The 27,505-nt window shown below is 42.3% G+C and overlaps 1 protein-coding gene across 2 annotated transcripts; it reads left to right on the top strand.

Moving 5' to 3' along the window:
* Positions 1-230: 230 nt before the first annotated feature.
* Positions 231-26,864, top strand: eif2ak4 (eukaryotic translation initiation factor 2 alpha kinase 4). 2 transcript variants are annotated; one of them, XM_063498360.1, is made up of 39 exons: positions 231-615; positions 758-873; positions 1,846-1,948; positions 2,027-2,200; positions 2,704-2,784; positions 2,940-3,079; positions 3,159-3,259; positions 3,353-3,510; positions 3,632-4,170; positions 7,187-7,302; positions 7,598-7,755; positions 7,850-8,301; positions 8,393-8,465; positions 8,555-8,644; positions 8,725-8,847; positions 8,933-9,037; positions 9,183-9,246; positions 9,354-9,433; positions 9,553-9,654; positions 9,751-9,801; positions 9,898-10,134; positions 13,078-13,153; positions 13,468-13,589; positions 13,871-13,920; positions 14,761-14,929; positions 15,494-15,610; positions 15,744-15,809; positions 16,117-16,287; positions 16,382-16,516; positions 16,635-16,742; positions 17,123-17,251; positions 19,901-19,987; positions 20,173-20,285; positions 20,378-20,436; positions 20,851-20,954; positions 21,228-21,296; positions 22,134-22,178; positions 23,011-23,126; positions 26,425-26,864. In XM_063498360.1, exons 1-39 carry the CDS (start codon positions 487-489, stop codon positions 26,480-26,482), a joined length of 4,986 nt encoding a protein of 1,661 aa, XP_063354430.1. In that variant the 5' UTR covers positions 231-486; the 3' UTR covers positions 26,483-26,864. The 2 variants fall into 2 exon arrangements, with proteins under 2 accessions (XP_063354430.1, XP_063354429.1); XM_063498359.1 differs by having other exon boundaries at positions 20,375-20,436.
* The last annotated feature ends 641 nt before the right edge of the window (positions 26,865-27,505 follow it).

Genomic DNA, 27,505 nt, shown 5'->3' with positions numbered 1-27,505 from the left:
TTTTTTAAAGACTGTAACTTAAACAGATAAATCACATATTAAACTACATATTTAAAAAATGTTTATTAAAACTAACCAACATTTTCCACCAATTCAATTCAAATTCTTTATTGTCCCACAAGGGGAAACTCCACTCTCAACAGGCTGCACACCGAGTCCGTGACGATTACTGCCCTCTGGAGGCCTTCTTCGACACGGCTACGTGATGACGTTTCACATGCGACGCGCAACCTACAACAGGCATGCGCCAGATACAACATTGTTGTGGTCGTCCGTCGACTGCGTGGTAAGTTGGCGTTCACTATGTGACGGTACTTCATGTCAGCCAAGCTGAGTATCTGCGGAAGTTCGAGCTTACCGAGTCGGGGGAGCTGAGGGCCGTGAGTGCTGGGCTGGAGCTGCGCACTGAGCGGATCCGCTTCCTCCTCCTGTTTGACGGCTGTGGGCGTGCGGACGGGGAGACTGCCATGTAGCTGAGGCAGAAGAATGAGCAGTCAGCGCACTTCAGCGGATGGGACAGACGACTACGCGGTTCAGCAGGAAAATGAACTAGAAGCCCTCGCGTCTATTTTTGAAGATGATTTCAAGGATCTGCGGAGCAACGACCCCTGGAAGGTAGATCCACCTTCTGTCTGTGTGCAACCCTCCACTTCATGTTAGCGGAATGCAGAGGACTGCCAAGTGTTTACATATACGAGTGTTAACTGGAGTAAACGGCAGTGCAAATCAACGAGGCTCCTTTTGATTTGGTTTTCAGGTTAAAAGGCCACCAGAGGTGTACCTCTGTCTGCAGCCCAATGGGCTAAACAACAGACAGGCGTGTTACGTGACAGTGGACCTGCATGTCAAATGTCCTCCCACGTATCCGGACGTGTGAGTACTGGCTCCTTTTCTTTGCCAATTCTCCATCATTGTCGCTGCACTGCAAGGTGTCCATTCATTCACATACTGACCATCTACTACAGGGCAGGTCAAACATAAGGTGCACGGGCCAGAGTGGATCCTGGCAAAGACTCCAGTCTGGCCCACTGGACAGCTTTAGAAAATGTGAAGGAATGCACAGATTTTGGAATTTTATTTGATAAAGTTTGCAGCTTGCAGAAGAAAGAATGAAGCTGGCAAAGCTTTGAAGACACCTCTCTTTTATTTTAACCGTCTCTGTGCAACTCCCACTGAGTAACACGTGTTTACAAGGCAACGCAATTGTTGCCACCATGCTCACCCTTATTTATATACGTGAACTTACACTTGCCCTCTTTATTGGATTATCTATTGTACATTTTCCCACTTCCAGTATTTTTTTTTCACAATTTAAAATCTCAGACAATACTTGAACACGAATATCCCCAAAACTATGAAAGATAAAAGCCTTTCTTTCCATAAAAGGGACTCAGGATCTGTAATTTGGGACATATGGATCAAAAATGGGTAGAATAGTGACTAAATAGTTAAAATATTGAAATTAAATACCATTCAAGCAGTCCTGTAAAGTCACATATTTTAGCACACAAATAATGCTAAATAAAACACGTGCAGTACTTTTTAACATTATTGCACATTATCCTGGGAGAGCCTTATGGGTCAGGTTACATTTAAAATGCATTAAGAGGCATTAAAAAGCACAAGTATCGGTTTAAAAAAAATCGTACATGCATATAAATATAGCAGAACAGCTGAGAGTTATGAAAAACATAACAGTAGTTCATCTCATGAGTAGGTCACCTTAATGCCATGACTACCACAGGTAAGCAGGGATGCCATATGTATGAAAGTGCAAAAAAAAAATAAATGGATGTATTTTTAATTATTATGTCTGACTAACATGACGTTATTGGGCACTAACAGGCCTCCAGAACTGGAGCTGAAGAATGCCAAAGGCCTTTCAAACGACAACCTCAAAAATCTCCAAGCTGAACTCAACAAGCTGGCTGCGGAACAATGCGGAGAGGTGAGGATACACTCGCAGACACACGTGCAGTCCCATGTGTGTTGAGATTTTCATTAACTTATTTATCTGTGAACTTAGGTGATGATTTACCAGCTAGCGGATCACATTCAGGGTTTCCTGAGGGAACACAACAAGCCTCCGTCACGCTCCTTCCACGAGGAGATGCTGAAGAATCAGCGGAGGCAGCAGGAGAAACTAGCGCTGGAGGAGCAGCAGAGAATGGACCAGCGACGCAAGCAGGAGGAGGAGATGGTTAGGACAGGAGGAATAAACGCTGATTAGGCTGCAGTGTAATGCCCAAGTGATTTGTGTGGTCCGGTCACAAAGGCTACGGGATCGTTTCATGTTATTCATTCACAGCCTGACCGTCTGTGATTTCTAGAAACAGTTCAGGCTGGTGATTCACTCTTTTAATAGGAAAACTGCCAAATTCCAGCTTTCTACTGTTGTTAGTTGGTTATGAATAAATATTTTTGTGATGATGATGATGATGATGATAGGGGTACTACTCATGCTGTGTCCTTCAATTTTTTTAGGCCAGATATCGGCTATTATGACTTTAGGACTATAATAGGAATGTAGCATTTATCAGTTGACGTGGAAAACATCATTTTTAAGTTCCTTTCATGGGAGTTTTACCACAAAAAATGCAAAGTATCTTAAATTGAATTCTTAATTGGAGCAAAATCATTAACACTGACAGTTTAAGTAAGCTGCAAAAGGTGTATAGTGATGGAATTTTCTTATTCCTTTAGGAAAAAGAAATCATGGCTGAAATCCAAAGGCGAGAAGAGGAAAAGCGAGAGGAAAAGAGAAGAAAGGAAATGGCTAAACAGGTGTTCTCGCTGTTTGATTTCTATTTGATTCGATTCACTTGATTTCATTAATCATCAGTAAAACCACACGGATTTTATAGATCGCAGTCAGAGCAACCAGTATAACTAAGCCATCGGTATTGTAAGTGACTCTTTGAATGGCTTTCTATTTGCAGGAGCGACTCGGGAGCATGGAGCATTCGATGTCTGTGATGGGAAAGAGTCCACCCAGCCCAGGAGGCGCAACTCCCGAACTGTTTGAAGCCAAGAAAGCGGCTGGCAATCGCCGTCGGACTACCTCAAATTCCCGCCACAGGTACACGTCCTACATACAGAAAAAGCTTCTCATGTTTACAAAGTGCAGTAATAATGCTTAGATATGTCTCATTCACCAGACGGGACACGGTTAATGAGGACAACAATCGCCCGCAGGAGGTTCTTCACTTCAGCAGCAACGTTTTTGGAGAGCTTGCTGTGCACCGAGGGAAAAGCTTAGGTGAGGGCCATCAGACTGGCGCTGCCAGTCACGTGTGGAAAAACGTAATATGTTTCTTTAAATGTATTAATTTTTTTGGTGCATTTCCGACAGGTGTAAGTGAACGGTTCGGTCGTAACATTTATTACGGGTTTGAGGTGAACTCTGGCGATTTCGCTGTGATCTATGAGTGGTCGTTGCAGTGGAACAAAAAGATGAGCAAGTTTTTCACCACCCAGGAGAGAGGAAGGATTGAAAACTGTAAAAAACAGGCAAGTAGAAAGGGGGGGCTTTTTATTAAGAATTTGCTGATTAAATCATGCATTTTAACTTTTAAAGCCTTTACGAACATGCATGCTTAAAGCTTGGCACATTTCAACTTGCGTTGTGCAGATCCATGCAGCAGAAAATGAGTTTAACTCCCTGCTGCGGCTGGAGCACCCAAACTTGGTGCAATACTCGGGGCTGAGCGTGGTCGAGAAGGAGGAATGCATCGTGGTTTACATGCTGGTGGAGCACGTGGCCGGGAACAGCTTGAACCAAAGCCTGACCGCCCACGGCCCGGTCCCTCTGGATAAGCTCTGCCACTACACGGCCCAGCTGCTGGCCGCTCTCGACTATCTGCACTCCAACTCCGTGGTCCACAAACAGCTGGGACCCTCCAGCGTGCTGGTGGACTCCGAGGGGAACATTCGACTGACCGATTACAGTTTATCAAAGAGGTTTGCTGACATCTGCAAAGAAGACATTTTCGAACAAGCTCGCGTGCGTTTCTCCGAGGAAACGGCGATGCCAACGAAAACGGGCAAGAAAGGCGACGTGTGGAACCTGGGACTGATGCTGCTGGCTCTGAGTCAAGGCAAGGAAGTGAAGGAGTATCCGGTGACGGTGCCGAGTAGCCTGCCTGCTGATTTTCAGGATTTCCTTCAGAAGTATGTATCGATGAATAATTCCTTATTACGTTTTATATTTTTGCAGTTTTACTGTTAATCTCACTACATAACAAACCATTTCTATTTATATTGTTGTCACCAACTTATAATGCAAATGAACAACGTACACGCCTGTCTTAGCTGACAGGTGTGACACCCAGTGCGGTCTTCTGCTGCTGTAACCCCTTTCAGAGATGCTCTTCTGCATAAGTTGGTTGTAATCAGTGGTTATTTGAATCACTTTTGCCTTCCTGTCAGCTCGAAACAGTCTGATCATTCTGCACTGACGTCATCAAGGCATTTTCACACAGAGAACAGCTGCTTTTTGGAAATTTTCTGCCTTTTGGACCATTTTCTGTAAAACCTAGAGTTCCCAGTAGAACAGCAGATTCTGAAATACTCAGAATAATCAGCACTTCTGGCACAAGAAGCCAATTCAGAGTCACTTAAATCACAATTCTGCTGTTCAGTTTACACTTAAGCGTGTTATTTTGACCACATCTGCATGCTGAAATGCATTATGTTACTGTCATAGGATTGGATTGGCTAATTATATATTTGAGCTAACATGCAGTTGAATCGGTATACCTAAAAGGTAATCAGTGAGTGTGTGTTGATATGAAAGTATTAACTTAATAAAAGCATATAAATCGGTCTCTTATAATATCCTATAATAAAATGTGACTACACTAAAATGTCTTGTTTTGCTGCAACAAGCCCCAATTTGTTAGAATATAAAACGAGTAGAAAAATTTGAACAGTTCTTGGATTTAATATCTCGCGGCAATCAGATGTTTGGCGTGAAAGATTGCTTAATTTAATTTCTTGATCATAAAAATGGTTACCAGATGCTTTGACTGACTAATCAATCAACTGTTTAAATCATGGGAGCTCAAATTTTGTGTTGCTAAAAAACAAAATGAATAAAAAACAGCGACTGCCTGCAAAGAGAGGAGGAGGAGGACGGGCTATTCCACGCAGTTTGCTGTGGTCTGATTTTCAGTAATGATAAACAGATGTGATTTGTTGTAAATGGGCTAAAACATGCAGAGACCCTGATTTGTTCCTTTGGGTCTTGGTGTTTTGCTGTCTGCTTGCATTGCAGCCTGTAGAGTAAGATGCATTGCTGTGCAAAAGTCTTGAGCTCACCTATCATTGCTTTATATTTTGCAAGGAAACATACATGGAAATGCAGTATATAAGGCAAAAACAGAGTTTGTGCAATTCTAATGAGTAGAGCAGGGCGATATGACCAAAAATATTTATCACGATATACATTTGAAAATTTGCGATAACGATGTAACTGACGATATAATTGACACGAGACAAAATACTTTACAACTCCACAACTTTATTAGTGCAAAATAAAAACCCATCAATGTATTTTCACTTAAACAAGCAGCTGTTTTGGGTTTTTTTTGTTTTTTTTATGTGCATTAAAGTTATATAAAAATTTAACAGTGCAAATGCAAATTCCTTGCTGACAGTTTAACCAAAAGGCATTTCCAGTGGAAACTGGCCGACATATCCTCAGCATAACCATGTATAATATCCACAAAACTTAAAAAGAGGTTATACACACACAATACGGTAATATTATGTTGAAGCACAGTACGTATCACTCCGCGAGGCTCCTGCCTACGATAGCAGCAATGCTCCGACAATCCATCAAGCGGTGCAGGTTCGAAGCTTAGCAAAGTCGTACTAAAACATTTGACAGATTTTCGAGCGCCGTGTACCACATAAAATCGTTTCGAGGTCCGTAAACACAACCAGAATTCATACATAAGGCACACAGGATTATAAGGGGCACTGTCGATTTTCAGAAAAATCAAAGGATTGATTTTAAGTGCGCCGTATTTTCCAAAAAACATGGTAATAACGACGGCCCGCTTGCATGCTCTACCAAAAATAGTCCTTTGTTGTGTATCTGACGGACGAGAGCTAAACCAGTTCCACACCACTGAAGTTGCAGCATTTTTACAAACCAATTCTGGTTCATCCGTTTCATTCAACGATCCGCTTTTGCCCTTCTCATTCTCTGCCATGCTTTTTCCGCCATGTGCATATGAAAACAAAGGCACTGCGCATGCACGTTTCACCCATATTGTGATATTTCATTTTCTTATCGTTGCCCAACATTATACCGGTATTACTGTGAATGGTATGATATGGCCCAGCCCTACTAATGAACTTGAAAATCAATATTTGGTGTGACCACATTTATTCTTCTACACAGTCTGAACTCTCTTAGGCAGCTTTCTTGTTGTTTCTTTAAATAGCCTTCAGGAATAGTTCTCCAGGCTTCTTCAAGGATGTTCAGCGCTCTTCTTTGAATATTATCTGCTCCCCCCCCCCCTCCCCCCCCCCTCCCATATGATCCCACACTGCTGCAATAATGTTGTTTTTAAACATGCCAATTCTTCTTCTTTCCCCCTCCACTTGTTTCCTCAGATTTGTTTTTGAGGACCGATGCTGAGATACAAAGTTTTTTTTTAACTAATAGATCTTTGAGAATCACCTTGTTGATGCAAAAATACAGTTTTATATTTATTTTATATTTTATGCCTGGAAAAACAGTTTCCTTTGATTTTTTTGATTTTTTATTTTTTGCCGGAGAAATGGGAAGAATTGGAAGTAACAAAGTGGCTAAAGATACAGTTTAAAACTGTTTCTTATGGTGTTAACACTGGCCCGTCCCTCGAGTTAGATGCCTTATGCTTGAATGATTCATAGGTCAGTGTTGAGCAACTTAACAAAAAAAACTTTAGAAATAGGGAGGCACACGGACTGGACTTCTAAAACTTTTAAAGATCATCAGAAAATCAAGAGAACTATTTCTCAAGACCAAAAAGAAAAAGAAAAAAAAGTCTGGCTCCTTGGAATAAATTCTGAAGAAATGAAGGGTGGCCCACTTTTACACAGTGCAGTATATTTGTGCAACAAACATGTTCCTGTTCTTTTGGCTGTGCCAGATATTGCTTAATAGTGGGTTTTATGTGTCTTTGCGTTGTAGGTGTTTATGTCTGAATGATACTGAGCGCTGGACAGCTCAGCAGCTCTTGGACCATTCTTTCCTCAAGCCTTCCTCGCCTAAGCACCTTTCACAGTACCAGGAAAACAGCCCAGAAGGTGACAGTGACACAAATGGAAACACAGATGACAAAAATTGCAGTGAAATCGTTATTTAAATTGGTTACAGTATAAAAGTTAGTGTCGAAAATGTTCGAATAATAAAGATGTAGCAGCTGTAAATTAGTCCAAAAATTAACAATGTTTAATTCTCTGTTTTTCCTTTCCCCCCTTTTTTTGATTATTATTAATATTATTTTTTATACTGAGGGAGTGCTTGCATTTAAGGAGCTGTTAACAGTTTTATATTTCTCTTCTTAAAATTGCTCAAGATGTTGATTTGTTTGCCTCTCAGATCTAGCTGTGGACTTTGCATCATCAGTCATCCCCCGGAGTCACATCCTCAATGCTCCTTTCAGTTCGGTCTTGCAGCACAGGCAGATTTCTCGGTTTGTCTCCGAGTTTGAGGAGCTGCAGCTTCTGGGAAAAGGAGCTTTCGGTGCTGTAATTAAAGTGGGTTGAAATAGTTTACTTACCCTGTGTGAACTTTCTCGCTAGTTTTATCTGGCAGTAAAGTTTTTGTCTTTTGTGTTTTGCCCACATCCAGGTTCAGAACAAACTAGACGGTTGTTACTACGCGGTGAAACGCATCCAGGTGAACCCAGCCAGTAAGCAGTTCCGACGGATCAAAGGCGAGGTGACGCTGCTGTCGCGGCTGAACCACGAGAATATCGTCCGTTATTACAACGCGTGGATCGAGAGGCACGAATTGCCCGCCACAGGCGTGCTGAGCAACACCGACAGCTCCGAGCCGCTGAGCTCAGCCGACAAGGCGCCACAGCGCAAAAATGCACCGCAGTGCCTCAACGAGCTCGGCCTGCCTGACGACGTGGAGGACATCGCTCCGCCTCCCGCCCTGTCCAGCTCAGTCGAGTGGTCCACCTCCATTGAGAGGTCCTCCAGCGCAAGGTGCAGCGGACGCCAGCCCAGTGATGATGATGAGGATGATGACGACGATGAGGAAGATGATGAAGAAGATGTCTTTGGTGCCTCTTTTTTGTACGTTTTTTATATTTTTCCTCCTAAGGACGACTTACTCCTGCTCCAACTGCTCATGCATCACGTTATTTTTCTTTTTTTCCCCACTCAGGCCATCAAATAATGACTCAAGGAGTGACATCATTTTTGATAATGGAGATGAAAGCATGGACGAGATGTCAAAGGTTCGAATATTTTCACTTCATTTATTAGTTTTGTTATGTTTGTTAGTGTTTGGCGTGGTGCACCAACCAGCTGGTGTTTCCTCCCACAGGTAGAGCCAAGCAAAAGGCCAGTGTCCGACACAACGGAGAGCACAGAGTCAGATCGACACCTCATTACGGCACATTACCTGTACATACAAGTAAGCTTCCTCCATGTGCTTCACTTTTACCAACAAAGATCTCTGTTTTACGTCTAATCCGAGGTTTCCGTTCCTGACAGATGGAATACTGTGAAAAGAGCACTTTACGAGACACAATAGATCAAGGCCTGCATCAGGATCAGAATCGGTTATGGAGGCTTTTCAGGGAGATACTGGACGGCCTTGCTTACATCCACGAGCAGGTATGGAGCGGCTGTACTAATTGGACTGAGTATAACTGTGACTAAAGCCAAGATTTGAATATCTTGTGTTCACCCTTTGTTCTAGGGCATGATTCACAGGGACCTGAAGCCTGTCAACATCTTCCTCGACTCACAGGACCACGTGAAAATTGGCGACTTTGGCCTGGCTACAGATCATCCCGCTAACGTGGTATGCATTATTACAGTGTGGTGTGCAGCTTTCACTTTCGCTCTGCTGACAGGCAGCACTGATTTCGTCTCATTGTTTTGATTAACGTGTAAAACTCCTTGTGAAGCTCTTATAACTTGTTAAAGCAACTGTTTATCTCTCAAAGGCTGCTGGGAAATTTGAGGTGGAGGAGAGCGGCTCTGCGGTGATGGCCAAACTGGACCCAACAGGTGCAAGAGAGTTTGAAAACACGGTTTCTCATAACACCTTTGATAGCCGTACAATAATATTCCTGTTGAACTGGCGCTCTATATTGATTTTGTTTCACTGTCTCCAGGTAACATGACAGGGATGGTCGGTACTGCCCTGTATGTCAGTCCGGAGGTTCAGGGAAATACAAAAGCCACATACAACCAAGTAGGAATTTAAAGATTCACTTATTTGTCTGGATGCATGAGAATTAAAAGTTGCTAAAACTTGTTATTTGAGAACGTCTCGAGTTTGAAATGACTTTTGATACTTGTTCCTGTCTGCAGAAGGTTGACCTGTTTAGCTTGGGCATAATCCTCTTTGAGATGTCCTACCGGCCGATGACCACTGGGGCCGAGCGCATCGCTGTCCTGAGTCAGCTGCGTGGGGTGTGTTTGTGTCAGAGACTGAGAGCGAGCTGGGTGGGGGTTTTTGCACCTGGTGCCTTACTTGCATGATTTTCTTTTTTCCCTTCATATTTACAGGAACCCATCATCTTCCCAGAGGACTTTACTTTACGTGAGCAAGGAACACAGGTGAGGGTGACTGTTGCACAGCACTTTCTTCTCCTTGTATAAATCTCAGTCTAACAGTGGTCTGCTTTTCTCTGCCTTTTTCTTTATGTCTACCAGAAGAGGGTGATCGAGTGGCTGCTGAAGCACGACCCGGCTCTTCGGCCGACTGCCCAGGAGCTGCTTAAGAGCGAACTTCTGCCTCCTCCCCAGATGGAGGAGTCGGAGTTGCACGAAGTGCTGCAGCATACCATGGCCAATATCAACGGCAAATCCTACCGCACCATGGTGGCCCAGCTGTTCGCCCAGAACACCTCACCAGTCATGGATTACGCTTATGATATAGACCTCTACAAGGTGAGGAGCTGATTGAGCTGACCAAGCGTTTGCCAGTGGATTGTGGTTTATTTTATTTTTACTGTAGTAATTCCTATTCAAAGCCCAGCTGAGTTGAAAGTTGATATTAGGCAAATAGGAGGTCACTCACCTGCTGTTCAAGTGCTCTGTTGGTGAAGAGTGCCCAATCAGAAGAAAGCTGGATTAAAGGGAGTGGTAAGGGAGGTAAAGTAAACTTGTTTTAGATAGTGGAGTAAGTGAAGTGCTGCACCAAGGACAAATAGCAGTATTAGCAGAGGGGTTGTTAATCAGTTTCAGCTGCTTTTGTTTTTCTTAATAACAGGTGCACTACAGAGATGACAGTGAGACAAACCCCACTGACATTTTTCCACTAGTTTTGCATTTAGCTAGGGCAAGGTCAGCAAACCTTATGGTTAGCCCTTACCCTATTATTACCAGTGATGGGAATAACGGTGTTACAAGTAACGGCGTTACTTTTTTCAGTAACGAGTAATCTAACTAATTACTATTCCTATCGTTACAACGCCGTTACCGTTACTAACAAGAAAATGCGGTACGGTCGCGTTACTAATTTTCAACAAACAGACGTTGAAACTGTCTTCAGCTTACCGCATCTTATATCAGCTGCACGGAAGTAGCTGTAAGTAATCTGGGCACTACAGCTTTAAGCAGCTGCCCGTGCTCCCGCGGGCGGCAATCAGTCTGACAGACGATCACTTTTTGGCACAACACCTGGAGCTCAGGGGGGGGGAAATAATCGCATGAGTGCTGCTGTTTGACTGAGGAAGAATAAAGTAGTCGTGGTAAGCCAATCACATGACCACTTAAAGACAAAGCAACAAGGTGATATATACCAGTTTTTAAATTGTGTTGATAGGCCACGTAAAACCAGAGTCATGATAAACAATATATACGTAGCGTTTTTTCCTGAATAGTTTCGCCAAGTTTACTGTCTAAGGACAGCGCTAGCAAGCACTCTCTGCTTATTAGCAAAAAATAATAAAACAAAACAAAAAACAGCCCGTTCGTGTTGGTGGAAAAATGCACCATGTCGACCAATCAAAAATGATATGGCGATATGGCTGTGATGTTCTCCTTTATAGTGGACAGAAATATTTGGAGTGGCACAAATAATTTGTGTGGCATCTTATTGAATGCAGCTGATTGTTCTGTAAATAGTTTGAAATGGTTATTTTAAAAAAGGGTAAAAGGTAAATGGCTGCAAATAACTTTGTTTGCAAAACTAGTGCATAGGTTTTTAAAATTGATAATTTAAATTTGCATTTAAAGTTATGAAATATGATTCAATGAACATGTTTGTGGTTGTTACAGTAAAAAATATAACTTTACTACTCGGATTTTATGTTTTTTTGTCTGATTTTAGATCAATTGTGTTAATACAGTATGTCAAAATGAAAACAAAGCTGTAAATTCAGACACGTGAGGTTGTGCTGAAAAGAATGATACCAAACAAGGCAAGTAAACAGTTTTTAAAGATGAAATGTGGAGGGAAAATCAAAAGCAGTTAAAAATTATACCCTGGACCCCAGAGGGTTAAACATTTTTTTTAAAAGTAACGCAATAGTTACTTTTCAAGTAATTAATTACTTTTAGAATCTTGTAACTCAGTTACTAACTCAGTTACTTTTTTGAAGAAGTAACTAGTAACTATAATTAATTACTTTTTCAAAGTAACTTGCCCAACACTGATTATTACATATACTATATGTATTAACTTATCCTCTCCCAGTCATCTGCCCTTCTGTCCACCATCACCCTCCCTGTCACCCACCTGTGCTGCTCTTTTTCTCTGGTTGTTTGGTAGGAGGCGCTAAAGTGACTCTTTTCATGTTGAAGGATGCCGATGCCTAGGCTAGGTTCAGTGTCACTATTAGTAGCATGAGGTGATGTCTGGACCCTACAGAGGTTGTACAGGTGCTCCAACTCCTCCAGAACGGCACATCAATATGTGGCGTTGCCAGGTTTGGTGTGTCTCTGAGCACAGTCTCAAGAGCATGGAGGAGATTCCAGTAGACGGACAGTTACTCTAGGAGAGCAGGACAGGGCTGTAGAAGGTCCTTAACTCATCACCATAAAAAGGGTATCTGGATGAAATCCATGGACCATTGTCAGACCCTGCGCTGGTGCAGTGGCTCCTTGGGTTCCTCCCGGTGCACAACATTGTCCGGCTTCATATGATGAGAGTATGCAGGCATTTCCTAGAGAATGAAGGAATTGATAACATTCCTGGGTCACCATGCTCATATAAGGTAAATGCAACAACGCACCTCTGGGACGTTTGTTTCAGTCCAACCAACTCCACCAAGATGGACCTCAGGCCTAGAGCTCAGTTATGCCCATATGTCATCTCATTAGGAGCATGGCCCAGTGTTGTCAGGCATAAGCACACATGGTCGATGCATGCTAGGTGCCATTTTGAATTGCTGCAGTTACATTTCAGCAAAAATGGGCTAGCTTGCTGCATCATTTTTCACTTTGATTTTAGGCGTGTCATTGAATTCAGCCCACTGCAAGTTGATCATTTTTATTACCCGGTCTGTATCAGTGTACACAGCTAGCATGTTTTCCCCATTGAGATTTGTTGTGTTTTTAAAGTGTTCCTTTAATTTTTTGATTCGTGTTTATAAGATATATACATAGCGAAGTCCAAGAATATGGATTATTAAATAACATAATTGCAAACCTGTGCGTTTTCAGGTCACAATTCATACTATCTGTTATGTTTTAGTTGTAAGGAATGCTTAAATGGAAGAAAATCCACTTCTTCCTTTCTCTACCTCTAGATGTCACTGTAGGCAAAGGAATAGCTGCACTCTTTCTTTCTAAGCCGGCTCTCTCATCACCGATGAGCACAAGGCTTGTTAGTGCTTAGTCGATGTCTCCTGATCCCTGACAGAGGCTGTTTGTTTGCTCTCCCTTCAGGGCAGCTTCAGCTTCAACAATGCCAAATTGCAGCAGCATGTGTACGAAAGCATCACCAGGATCTTCAAGAAGCACGGTGAGTGCACCGTGTCTGTCGAGTGCGTGCATGTGAACGCGACCTTTGTTGACACTACATGGACTCCTGACCTACTATATAGCCTTTTTAAAGACCCCAACATCTGCACCAGTGAGAGGCAGCTAAACAATAAGCGTACTGTTGGGCAGCACAGATTCTGTGCATGTGCGAGTGTTGTTTTTGGGCACGTTGCTGATGATGTCCAGCTGTACTTGTTTGTTTATGCGCAGTTTGTCTGTTCACATGCATCAGTTATCATAGGGTCAGGGCCACTGTGTTTTACGAAGATGGAGCAGTAATGTGTTTGATTTCAGGTGCCGTGCGTGTTCAGACCCCGCTGTTCCTCCCCAGGAACAGGAAGTTGTACGATGGCAGTGAGCTGGCCTGCTTCATGGACCATAGTGGAATGCTGGTTACGCTGCCCTATGACCTTCGCGTGAGTTTAACACACACACAGAGCCTGGTTTACGTGTCCACACATGCACACAGAGCGCCAATTATAAAACTATTTACATAGGAACATGCAAACACACACGCAGTGTGAGGCTGCAATCAGCAGCCGCCTTAAGATCCCGCTGCCTCAGGAAACCCTGAGGACCAAATGCTTGTTTCCACACATTGATTGATTACAGCCTGGTATGCACAGACTTCACTGTCTTTATACAAGTGCACCCAGTGTCTCAACTCTTGTTTGTTTTTTTTTTCCTTCCGCTTTAGATCGCGTTTGCAAGATTCATCGCTCGCAACAATATAACACATCTGAAACGGTAAAGTTTATATTGACAAGTCATTTTGACCATTTGTTTGTGTGCACACAAGTAATTATAATGATGCCCATTTATGAGGTAAATCTTTTCATTTAAAATGTTCTTAAAAAATATTTTATAGAAAATTTGAACGCAAAAACAAACGTAATTTGTGTTTTAATGTGTTTAAAGAAAATTATGTGCATTTGTGTCTGCAATCAATACTTTATCAAGCCCCTCCCCCCCCTTCTTTAAACATACCGGACTGTGCAAAAGTCTCGAGCCACCCCTTACTCTTTATGTTTTGCTTGGAAAATCAGTTCACTGAAGCATCTACCAAGTCCTGTGTCAAGTCTTTATTATATTTTATTTGGCATGACTCTAAGATACTGTTCATCTGCCGTAGATTTTTCTTTTTTTGGCTTTTTGTTCCTCATCGTTTTAAGGACACACTGTACATCATGCAGACATATGGCGAGTTTTGGTATAAGGTGATTTCCAAAGAGCTATTATTGGTGCAAAAAAATGTTTTATGCCCCTCAGACTGTCATCTTTAGTATTTTTGATAGAATCAACTAAAGAAATGGGAAGAAATTGTATCTTAGGGTTAAACAAAATATTCCTCTGAAAACAGTCAGGTACAAGAACGCACAGTGTTCCTTTTTATTTGTCGAGTTATGTTATTTTTCATTACCTCGGTAAACCTTTAACCTCTCCACTTTATAGCTGAAAGTAATGAAACTCGTGGCTGTGCTCACGGGTCGTGTTAACACCTGAACCATGTACCAAGCAGGTTTTTGTGTATCTGTTGAAAAAGCCTGTTTTCATGCTGGACGTGTGTTTCTCTTCATCTCTCTTAAGGTACAGCATTGAACGAGTGTTCCGGCCCAAGAAGCTGGACCACGCACACCCGAGGGAGCTCCTCGAGTGCGCCTTTGACATCATCACTCCTGTTAGCAACAGCCTGCTCCCCGAGGCAGAGATCATTTACACCATCTCTGAAATAATCCAGGAGTTCCCCGTGCTGCAGGTTACACGCACAAGCTGCTCGTATTGTTTTTATATTTTTATGTTTTTAATCAGACTGTTGGGTCAGATCCACGATTCTTAATTATTTTTCTGACAGATGCTGTTAGCAAAACCTAACCAGTTGGGGATTTTTTTTTTGGTCCCCCCTTACTTCCCACTCACATTCCTAACATTCCAAAGTATGTGTAAGCCTGACAGATTTACACTGTATTTATTGTTTATCTAGTAAATCTGTTATGCACCGCTCTGTCAACTTCCTTCCCTCCCTTCCAGTACAGTCCATTTCCTGTCCCGATTCATTCCATTGCTGCGTCAGTGGCACTACCCTTCGCATGCTTCATGAAGCCGGTCCAACTTTGTGTCTGGCCTCGTAGGTCTTGTTTCTGATCCTCTCCATCGTTCGGCTCTTTGTGTAAAAGCTTTTAGGAATCTGTGAGTCAGAAAGAATGAAAGGGCAGCCGGACGAGCGGGTCATTATTCATCGCGGTGCTCATTGTGAAGCAGTGCTTTTAAATTTTGACTGTAATTGTGTCTGAGAATGTTGAAGGTGTGTTTGTGACTGCAGGAAAGGAACTACAACATCTACCTAAACCACACCAGCTTGTTTAAGGCCGTCCTGCTGCACAGCGGCGTCCCGGAGGACAAACTGAGCCAGGCCTCTAACATACTGTGTGACCTTATGGTCAGTCCGGGTTACACATTGCACGTCTGTTATTGATATGCTTCTTTGAGCAGATGCAGTCAGTAAGGCAGTAGTGACATTTTTTATCACCTTTTTTTCTTTTGTTTTTCCTTTTTGTCTGCATCTGCTCCAGAGTGAGAAACTCACCAAACGTGAAGCGGAGGCAAAGTTCTGCAACTTTTCACTGTCAGCCAACTGTGTGAGTGTCCACCTGGTGTATGAACCTTCTGTAAAAAATATTCAGCACACTTGTAGCACATGTGAGAAGTTTGCATTCAAGGCTTTGTGCCAGACTGGCTCTCTAAGGTATGGTTGCAGCCTTTCAGCAGCTGTATTTGAACTCACACGGTGATCCTGTTCTGAACCTGAGCTTGTAGTTTTGCTGTCTACCAAACTGCTACTGAAAACTGAAAAGAGAGCTTTCTGGCAGAAAGTCATGGAGGGAAACTTCTCTCGCAAGCTCATGCTCAGTCACACTGACATCTCTCCTCACCTCTCGCTTTCAGTTGCAGACTCTGTACAAGTACATAGAACAGAAGGGGAATCTGCAGGACCTGGTGCCGCTGCTGTCATCACTTACCAAGCAAAAAACTGCCGTTACCCAGCTGGCCAAGCAGGGTCTCAAGGACCTGGAGGAGCTCACTGTGCTTCTGCCCAAACTTGGAGTTAAACTGATGGTGATACGGATTCTGGAGGATAAGGAAACACCTGCTGTATCTGCTTTACTTTGTTTAGCTTTTTTTTTTAAATAAGGCTGTATCTCCTTTATAGGTGGTGATCAGCTTAGGCTTAGTGTACAAAGTGCAACACCACTCAGGAGTCATCTTCCAGTTTGTGGCTTTCATCAGGAAGCGCAGACGAACTGTACCAGATATTCTGGCAGCTGGAGGACGCTACGACCACTTGGTAGGCTTTACAGTCATTCCACAAAGTAAAGCCAGGCCACGACTAATACTAATCACCTGCAGCTGTTTATTTGAAAAATATGGGCCTAAATCATGCAGTTTGCTCCCTGCCTTTCTAGATCCTGGAATTTCGTGGACCAGTTTCTACAGGACCCGTCCCCAGCGCAGTGGGGGCCAGTGTCGCCGTGGACAAAGTCTGCGCCGCTATAGCCAGCATGGAGGAGCCAGTGAGAGACACAGACACACGCTTGAATCTGACATTGCTAATTATTATAATGAAGGAGCAGCAGATGGTTTCATATTTAATGATGGCTTTATAGAGCAGTCGGGCTGCCACACAGCTACTTTTAGAAACCTGTTAATAACTATGATCACCGCTGCTCCCGACTCCACGGAGTTATTTTTGGAGGTGCATCATTTTCTATATTTTAGATGGAGATTGTGAAATGATGTGCCCTGAAAGCTTCGTGCACATATAAACACCTGGAATGACTCCTTTGCTGAACACATAATGCTTTAACTGCAGCTCCCTGCTTCTATAATATTAGACTAAATGCATTTGCACGTAGTTGCTATGTGCGACCGTATTTGTTTGTCTTCGTATCAGCCAACAGTGAGCTCCTATGATGTGCTGGTGGTCCCTGTGGGCCATTCTTCGATGTCCAAAGCCATCAGGGTCGTTCAGAAATTGTGGAGCACCGGCATCGCTGCAGACATCAACTATGATGTGTCACAGGTTAGTCGTCTTTAACTGGTTCCACTCATAAAAACCAGAACAAACCAGTTTTGATTTAAAGGTGAACCCTGAGACCCACCCATGTAGTGTAGTAATCTCATCCCTCCTATAGAGGGCAACACTTGACTTCCATTTTGAAGGAAAACCCCTCACTTGTTACCAGCAGCCTTAGTGTGACAGCAAGTAGTAAAAATGGTAAATGCGCCACAGAATGAGCTTTGTGGCTGCTTTTCAAAGAGCATTACTGGCCATACTGGGGCAATATAATGGGGCAATTTCTACAAATAAAGACAACATATGTTAAACACACTTCTTATAAAGTCTTTTGATGAGATCTTGTTAGCAGTTTGAGAGCTGTGATTGGATGATAGCCGAGCTGACATCAACCCCCTCGAAGTGAAGCCGTCCAAATCTTTGCGATACCACGGCTCCGTCACATTCTTCACGATAATGTGACCAACTGATCTCAGTCCCCTTTGTGCACGTTTGCATGAACGGCCTCTCCGGCATAGCTCTGTGCCCACATTTTAATGCCCCTCCTGTTTTTTCCTGCTCTGCTCTTTATAACCTATTGTTGTCTTAACTTTCCACTGCTGTGGTGAGTGAGTGTTTGCTTTATAGCGGCTTTCATTGTCTTATGTACCGGCACAGGACACAAGCGATTGGCCCCTCTGCTTTCTTAAAAGCAATTAGGAAAAGTTGAGTTTGGATGAAAGCCAAATTATCAAGTGTGTTTTTGTAGATTATGTTAAAGTTTGAGCAAAAGTTTTGAGCCACGTCAATCTGTGTTACCTGTTTCTGTGTTCACACTGATCTATGAATCGTTCAAGCAGAAAAAGACATCTAACTAAAGGGATGAACTGGTGTTGTCTACACACATAACATGTCATTTAGCAAAGAATCAATTTGAAATTGTATCTTTAGACGCTGTCACAGAAACACATAATTTCTATGTTTTTCTGTAGCTAAATCTATGAAAAACTGGCATGAAATAGTAATTTTTTACCAAAAAGGTGAATCATTCAGAGCTGTTAGCTGAAAACTTGACATATGTGAGCAGTGTGTCTTTAACACAGATTTGAGTAAACTCACCAAGTGGGGGACAATAGTTTTTTGGGGCCCCGCATCTCTCTGCAGCAGATGAACAGTATCTCAAAGCCATGTGCTTGTATGGAGGAGATCAGGAGAGAGGTACAACAGCTATCTGTAAAGCACGGCGGAGGCTCTGTCATGGCTCGGGGCTGAATTTTGGGGATTTTGCAGAACAGTACAGTCACGTTTTGATCCACTATTGCAATTCCATCTGGAAAGCATCTAATTGGTAACAGCTTCAGTTTTTCCATAATGACAGTTCTCCCAAACCCACTGCAGTAAAAGCATACATGGAGAGAAAAACACACAAAGGAACACTGTGAGTCATGGATTGGCTTCCCCAGAACCCGGACCTCACCGTTACTTAAGCAGTGTGTGATCATCTTAAAAGAGAATGAAATAAAAGGCAGCCGACTTTCAAAGAAGAGCTTTGAATGTCCTTCAAGAAGCCTGGAGAAGTTTGAAGACTACTTAAAAAAAATGATGAGAAACTTTTCTAAGAGAGTTCAGGCTGTGTTGATGAATAAAGGTGCTCACACCAAGTATTATAACTTTCTAACTTATCAGAATTGTACAAACTCTGTTTTTACCTTTTATATGTCGTATTTCCATGTATGCTTTAATTAATCACTGCACCAATATAAAGAGTTAGACGTGGCTTAGACTTGAGCACAAGCACGTAGGTTTTTACCAGAGGAGACCTCGTCCAAACCAGCTCGGCTGTCATTCCCGCTCACTAGGCTTTTGTTAGCACTGTTCCCATGCCGGCCTCTTAACAGCCCTTAATTCATCCTCTGGAGACGGTTCCACTCTTTTAGTTTTTATTAGACAAATATGGCAAAGCCCTTCCGCAGGCAGGCAGCCAAATAGTGGAGCTGCCCATCTGGTTCCAGCCAATAACTTACCTTTGACATAATTTGATCTGTCGGTGTGAAAGTTGTAAGAAAAAAGGAAGTGTAAAAGCTCGTGTGATGACAAGGAAAAGTGACGCGCATAAACATACACTTGCGGTGCGCTGTGCTGGGGCTTTGTTCTGCAACGCCGCCAGTTCGTTTAGCCAAAACTAAAGTTAATCAGAATGAATTAGGCCGACACGAATCGCAAACATACATGTTCACTGTTACGGTTGAATGGATTACCTGGATGTACATCAAAGCTCATGGCCACTCTTCTAGTTCTAAGTGAAACTCAAATGAACGAGTGCCACAATAGGAGAATTTTAAAGCCTCAGCTTAGCGTTCAGTGGTAACTCAAGCATGCTCTTCTCCCTTTGTTTCAGAAACTAGATCAGTCAGGGTTGAAATTGGCAACCGTGACGCTGTAATTATGTAATTACTGTATGTTTCCAAACCTAATTTGTGATTCTTAAGTAATTAATGAAAGAAAAGCTTGTTCTCAGAGAATTTGGCCTCAAACAAGCCAACATCTTCAGCATGCTACTTCATTGGTCAACATGTGTGTTTGATTATGTTTGACCATTATCAACACACAAGCTATGCATTTAAATTTCAGCTTGTGTGTTGAGAATGATTATTATTGTCTTTCTGTGTGTTGTAGTCTCAGGACACGCTGCTGGAACACTGCAAGCTAGGCGGCATCACATGCATGGCCCTCGTCTCTGACAAAGAGGGATCCTATGTGAAGGTAAGCACCATCTGTGCACCATCCAAGCACATCCACTTCCCAGCAACACACTCAGGATTTGAGTGAAATGAAATGCCGTAGAAACCTGCCGGTAGCATTACATTGCATAGCATAGCATTGTGTTGTTTTCCCAGAGTTGTGGGGAGGTGGCGTAGCACATGTTAAAGTCATTTTCTGTCCTCCAGGTAAAATGCTTTGAGAAAGACAGACAGTCGGAGAAACGGATTCTTGAGTCTGACTTGGTGGATCACATCATTCAGAAATGTCGGTACAAATTCCTCGATGAGAGAAACATCAGGTAAAAAAAAAGGTTTTGGTTTAACGCGTCGCTCAGATGTGTGTGAATGATGCAGAAGGGGTTAAAAAAATGTCTTCCTTGTTCCTCAGCAGAGAAATCTCTGAAAGCACGACTCTACAGAACCCCAAAGGATCACTGCTCACCAGCACAGGTACCATGCTCAGCTTATTCTGATGATACTAACTCTCATAGGCTGTAACATCACACGGCATGAAAGCATCACACTCGTGTTTCACACACTTGTGATTTGACTCTAACAAATCACTTTCCTGTGGTAAAAATGTGTAATTTAGACATAATTTCAAAGTATTTCTTATGATGTTGGATTTCCTTTTTGCTGTTTCCCTGATTTACACAAAATGAGAAATTGTGCGTCAGAGTAATAAGCTCAGTTATTAAGATTCACACCCTTCTGGCACAAACACGCTCTAATTAAACTGAACAGCAATTGAAACCAGAGCTTTTTTTGTATGTGTGCGATTAAATACTCGATTTTGGACATTTAAAAACATTTACAGTCGGATAAAATGATTCATTTGTCCCATTTACTGTCCTCTGATTTCAGGGTCTTCAGAGCAGCATGGAAGCAGCACCTCCATAAACATGAATGTGAGCCTCATCAGCCCGGAGAAAGTTTCTGCCAGCGCCAGACGACGCTACGAGACTCAGGTTTGCGATCTTTGTAACCTCCAGCATTTCTCCAGAGCTGCGTTTCTCAGTATTAATGACTTCAAACCTCTAAAATGGATTTCCAGGAAATTTGCTGCTGTTTTTGTTTCCTATTTTTCTTTGTATCCATCTGCCTTAAACGTTCCTGTGGTTATCCTTAAGAATATGCTGTTTGTAACGTGACACCAAGACATGTTTTTGCTTGTGAAGATGATTTATATTTGTAACCATGTCATTTTTAAACGGGTCTCTCTCTGTCTCCTCTCATCTCAGATCCAAACCAGATTACAGAACCTGGGTAGCAATTTGCAGAACAAGAGCAATGACATTGAGGTTCTTGCTGTAAGTCATTTGTGTGTTTATGTCCCTCCATCCCCTATTTCTAACCTACTTGCCCCCCCGTCCCACCTTATCTGTTGAATTCATGTGTGAAATCGTAGGGGAAGGAAATAGTTTTGATAGCTAAAACAACAAACATCTAAGGATCTGCCCTTTTATAGTTGCTTTTTAGATCCCCTGCTGGAAGTAAGATCACTGCGAATAAATTCCAGTTGCCTATCGAACAACAAACGCTAAACAGAAAGCAGCTAACGTGGCATTTCTAGGGGACATAAATGGTCGCTGGCGTTTGTTTCCAGTTGCGCTGTCCATTTGTGGCCACATATTCTCAAAGTACACTCACCCCTCTTGTCTTATTTACCATCTCGCTGCATGTTCCAAATGTATTTATCATCCCTGTTGGAATCTGGACTGTATAAACACTGCAGTGTCATTGAAACGTAACAAGTGCAATCATCTTGATGCCAGTAAGCAGTTACACAGGCCTGTGAGTCTCGGGTGTTGCGTGTCAGCAGCCTGCTTTTCTATCACTCAGACTGATATGCAATGCTGATGCTACAGATGAACCTGGAGAGTAATTAGCCTTCTGCTGTAAAATAGAAACTGGGATGCTTTCATTCCTGCTGATATCACTGTGAAAATGTATTATGTAATTTTATGATGTTAGTGCTGACTAGATTGCTGATGTTGGGGGTATTATATCAGGTTCTGGACGAAATGTGCAACAGTCCTGTATTTTGCTACAAAATTGCTTAAAAATATGTAAGACGTGGTGTTGAATTTTTCGACTGTGAGGCAAGGCTTTATTGTGTAACCGTACTTGTTTTTTGTATCCCGCAGGTGGACCTTCAGAAGGAAACGCTGATCAACTTCCTGTCTCTGGAGGTTGGTTCCCTACTATAGCTTCATCAAGAACACAGCCGAGTTAATAAAAGGCAACATCACACTGAAAGGGTCGGAGGAAGTGGGGGGGGGGTGGGGGGGTGGAAAGAACGGCCAATAAAGGTCAAGTTCCTAGACAGGAAGACGGGATCCCGTTGCCTTCCTTACAGTCTGATGAGGAACGCTACAGTTTTCCAAAGCCGGGGAGACCTGTGAGACTCGAACTTGGCAGGCCTTTTACGAGGCTCACACATGTGACAGACGTACCAAAACACACTCTGAGGAGGTGTTAATATTCACATTCCAAACTTCTTACCAAGACCTTGCTATAAAATCCCAGCTTCCCTTTAAGGAAAGTGAAAAAAAAGACTAATTATATTGTGAAGAAACTTGAAGAAAGCTGGAAAATGCTCTTAACACTGTAGTTATATAAGCTAAAGCCTCCACTCCATAAATGAATGGGCCACCTATGTAGTTGTCCTTTTGCAGCACACATGTGTCACTGACAGCGCATTGAGTTTATAAAACTTATAAAACAATGCACAGTATGTAACAGCCACGCTGGCAGAAAGGGCCTGTTTTAAACAGGCGAAATTGCCTCAAGGCACACAAGAAACCAAACACTTGACAAGCAGGTATATTCTTCAGAACTGAAGATGGGGAAAGAGGAAAAAAAGCCTTTGGTTCCTCTGATATGCTGTCTGTTAACAAACATGAGGCCTGTGAGCCGTTTGGCTGGTCTTTGTTTAAAGCTTCGGATCTTAAATCTCATCTGTTGATGGTTTTGTTTGGGGTAGCGAGCTTGAATGAAACATTTTTTTTCCTTTCCCTCCAGTTTGATGGCGAAGAGCAGTTCAACAACAGCGTGAAGACGTTGCTGTCTCGTCTGCCCAAGCAGCGCTACCTGAAGGCCATCTGTGATGAGATCCACCACTTCAAGATTACAAAAAGGTGCAGTGGTGTTAAATTGTGCATCATATAGGTTTAGTGTGTTAGCATTCACAGCTAGCTAAACTCTCGCTCAGAAGTTTGGGCTCACTTTGAAATGTGCTTGTTTTTTAAAGCAAAGCACATTTTATCAATATAATTGATCAGAAACACTACTAAATACTTTATTTGTGATTCTTAAGTCTAGACTGTATATAAAAGATGGAAGCAGAAACTCTGAGTTTGAAAAGTAAAACAGATGCAGCCCTGCTGACAGGGTTTGGCTCCTCTGTTCATTGTAGGGAAATGATCCTTCAGTTCCTCATGTGTGGCCTCAGTTCACACACTTTCCTCATGAGGTTACGTTCTCATGTTTTAGGTTTTATCGAATGCTGTATTTAGTTTTATTGCTACCATATGAGGATGCAGTGTTCCCTGGTTTGCCAGATCCACCCCATTACTTGTTACGTCTGGTTTTAAAATGCCAAGATGTGACTCAGCTCAAGGCGTCACAGTCAGCGCTTACTCGGTGAAGTCTCTTTGGCCATGTCCATCTTTTATATACAGTCTCTGTAGACATAAAGAGGCCAGTTTACAGTTCACAAATCACTTTTTTCCATGCCATATCATGTTAACAAATCCCAGTTTATATCACATATAACAACCTTTTAACATTAAGCTGCATCCACTCTGGTGGCAGTACTGGAGGCCCATACATTATAGACTCAAAGGTTGGCACTCGTTGACATCGCTTCTCTAGTTTTGTTGATATAATTCATGAATGATAGACATTTGTTTCACTTCCTTAAGTCGGCACTGTATTTGCGCCTCTTCTAGTCCGCCATGGTGCGAGTGACTTAAATTTTATCATCACACGGTTAGTATGAGCGTGCTTTCCCGTCTTTTGTCTGTTGAAAATGTATAGTACAATGCACCATCCTGCGTATGTGCCCCAGGCAGCGAACTTCAAAGAAGTATAACCGGAATAACTTCTCGGCCGTCAGGTCTCCATGTGTCCGTGCCCTCACAGGAGCATAATCCAGGCTTTACTCAGTAGCTCTCGGAGTTTTTTAAAGTCTCTCCTAACTAAAACCTCTTGCTAGTTATTTTTAGTCCAGCCATTTTTTCTTAACTGAAACCTGATGCAGACAGTGAAACACGTTAAAGACTTGTTTCTTTTTTTCGGGCAGCTGCTTTGCAATACTTCAACCAAGCCCACACACTCCAGGTGTATCAGTGACTGCCAGTACAACAAAAGGAGTCTTCAGACAGATAACTACCGCCTAGAAGAACGTTAAATCCTCAGCTCATCCCATTTCCTGACATAAAATTTGGAGAAGGATTTGCTATATTTGGTCTTACGTCTGGCTCTTGGCACCCCAATAGACTGACAAGGGGCGAGTAAGCTCCATCTATTTCTCTTGTGTAGATGGAAAAGTTTAAATTCCCATACTCCCAAACGTAATTTCCCGCCCAAGTTCCAGGGTAAATCCTGTGTTTGAGCTTCTAGTGTTGTGAGTGCCCAAAGCCTGTGATGGGATCCAGCGGATTTTCTCTTTCATGAATGAGATGGCAGCAAGAAAAATCAAAACCTCTCATTCTGGCTTCCTCTTCGTCTCTCCAGAACAGTTGGTTTTAATTTCCTGTCTGTGCTGTGTGAGTCGCCATTAAGGGGGGAAAAAGGCTTTCCTGATAAATGAGCGTCGCAGAGGCAGCAATGATGGAGTCGGCATGTGTTTTTATTCTTTTGTTTAGTGGTTTTCATTGAATGTGGGGCACGGGCAACCAAGGCAAGATGAGTAGGATGAAGGGCTCATGCAGCAGTTACGTAGCTGTAGCAGGACCTGAAGTTACACCTTATTATTAGTTATTCCTTCTTTATTCAACTGAATCCAGAGAAATCTTGAGGTTAAACGTTCACTTACTTTTTTTAATCAGCACTTTAAGCAACATGAGACATTCATCTGCTTACAGTTTACTAGTTTAGTCTCGTTGTGTTTGTATATATTTGTGAGTTAGATAGAGATCAAACAAAGCTTTTTCCCACCACTGTGTATTTTTACCCTGTTCCCCATCTTAGGCTTTTAAAATGCCAACATCGGCTAATTATTGTTAAACACAAAGCGCAGCTGAGTCTGCTTCAGATATATTTTGATAAACCAAATAGATGCACTGAATTTCATCATTATGGGTCTTACTTTAGTCCTTGTGATATCTTGTATCAAGTTCGACTCAGTTTATTGAGGCCATTCTCTCATCTCAAAGTTGAGCCGATCTTTTGGTAGTGTTATCCCAAGAGCGAGCTGAATGGCAGCTTCATTTTTTTTAAAGCCACAGTCACTCTAAATACTTTTGGAGGATCTGGAGTTGACCAGATCTAGAAGAAGACTTTATCAGGTTTCTGTATGTTATAGTCCCAAACCATTTATTAACTTGAAAACTATAAGTGATACTTTCAATTCAACTCTAGATTTTACTGGAAGCCAGTCGGGGAACTGAGAATTAGTGATGTAGCCCTCTCACCTTAACACTGCGTGTCTTTGTTTCCAAATAGGACAGTCTCAGTCTTGTTCCTGTTTAACTGAAGGAAACTTTGTTGCATCTAGCTATGCACTTTTTCCTGTCACAAACATGATGAATGATTTTTTTTTAAGAGAGCTAAGTAAATGTGTGTATCATCTGCATAGGTCTGATAAGCCACCTTGTATCAATGAAAGATTTGACATAGAGGAAGCATGCACAGCAGTGAGCGTCAACCCGAGGGCCACATCCGGTCTGCCAGAGGTTTCCATTTGGCCATCCTGGGTGAATCACGTTGTCTGGATTTGGAGACATTCCAGTTCAAATTTCTTCCAAACCCAAGACAGCCGTAGTCAAGAGTGACGATGTCCATGCTATCCGTAGACCTTAAGGGAATTACTTAAAATTCCATACTAACATTTACGTTAATTCAAGGATGTTCTGATTAGAATTTAATGGTCAAAGGTCAAGTTTCCTGTGACCTTATGTCCTTATGGGAATTGCTTTAAATTTGGTACAAACATTCACAGTGACTAACAGGTGACCTGATTTGATGGTCGAGGATTGTTTTTGACCATAACTGTCGAATTCAGATGCCAATTCTGACAACATTTCACAAAATGTTTATGGGATTTCATTCAGAAAAGGTCAAAGGCCATTATTGAACACCATAACCTGGGAACAGAAGGGATGGAAGCCTGGGAACATATTTCATGTTTGTTTGGTTGGTTGGATACTTAGCTGAAGCATACTTCTGTTAATGTTTTTTGAAATCTTACAGCAAACAAATCTTCTCTTTCAGGGTGGCTATGGTGATCTTGTACAGCTATAAAGACGACTACTACAAGATTCTTCTGTGAAAGCCAAGGGATTGCACTTGCCTGGGAGATATTCCACTTTGCTTCAGGCAGCAGACTCCCAGAGACTGTTTTTATCCTTGGACCAACAAAATCTGCTTAGAACATTGACGCTTTCCATTTGGAAGGTGTGAGTCCCAAAGATACAAGTGAACTTCTTTACTGTGGTGAATGGTAAACCAGCTATCAGATCCAATCTCTCCCAACGTTCCCAAAACCCTTCAGTGTTTCGTGGTCCTCAACAAAGGTTGACAAGAGGTTCACTGGACTTTATTGCCTTAATAGAACTATAGAATTTAAGAGAAAGGGCTTTTTACTGAATGTGTCATGAGTACAGATACATTTCTTCTTAGGTACAGGATGCATAGTGTGAATAAATATTTTTCCCCACATGCTGTGACCTGTGTGTGTTTATTTGAATACCGATGGGCATCTAACGCCAAAGGATGCTGATGAATAATTATTTGAAATGTCTAGTACTGTGCAAAACTCTTGATCCACACCCCAGTTATGCTTCATTTAAAAATAGAGGGAATATGCAAGGGAAGCAATTTGTTGAAACATGCAGACATGTATAGAAATGCAGTATCCAAGGCAAAAACACAATAAGGTTGAAAGTCAATATTCGACGTGACCACCTTTTATTCTTCAGCACAGCATGAACTCTCTTAGGCAACTTTCTTGTAATTTCTTTAAGTAGTCTACAGGAATAGTTCTCCAGGCTTCTTGAAGGACATTCAAAGCTCTTCTTTGAATGTTGACTACCTTCTCTTTTTATCAAGATGATCCCACACTGCTTCAATAACGTTGAGGTCCAGGCTCTGGGGAGGCCAGTCCATGATTCATGTTGCTCCATTGTGTATTTTTTCTACCCAGGTATGGTTTTACTGCACTGGAACTACTTAGGATTTTATTTTTTTTTGCCAAAAGAAGACATTGCCAATCAAACACTTTCCACATAGCACAAGGCTTTTGCACAGGACTGCATTTCTAACCCTCACTGAAATGCCTAAGAGATTAGGTAAG

Source organism: Pelmatolapia mariae, linkage group LG16_19, assembly GCF_036321145.2.
Source record: "Pelmatolapia mariae isolate MD_Pm_ZW linkage group LG16_19, Pm_UMD_F_2, whole genome shotgun sequence".
NCBI classification, from domain to species: Eukaryota; Metazoa; Chordata; class Actinopteri; order Cichliformes; family Cichlidae; genus Pelmatolapia; species Pelmatolapia mariae.
Note: the sequence above shows the minus strand (reverse complement) of the source record. Positions and strands in the feature narration are given on the sequence as shown.

Excerpts from the sequence above, each read along its gene's own strand:
- eif2ak4 (XM_063498359.1), top strand. The coding sequence starts at position 487 with ATGAGCAGTCAGCGCACTTCAGCGGATGGGACAGACGACTACGCGGTT. Across the intron at positions 13,590-13,870 it reads CGCTGCCCTATGACCTTCGC|ATCGCGTTTGCAAGATTCAT; the intron begins GTGAGTTTAACA and ends CTTCCGCTTTAG. Across the intron at positions 16,288-16,381 it reads AACTTGGAGTTAAACTGATG|GTGGTGATCAGCTTAGGCTT; the intron begins GTGATACGGATT and ends TCTCCTTTATAG.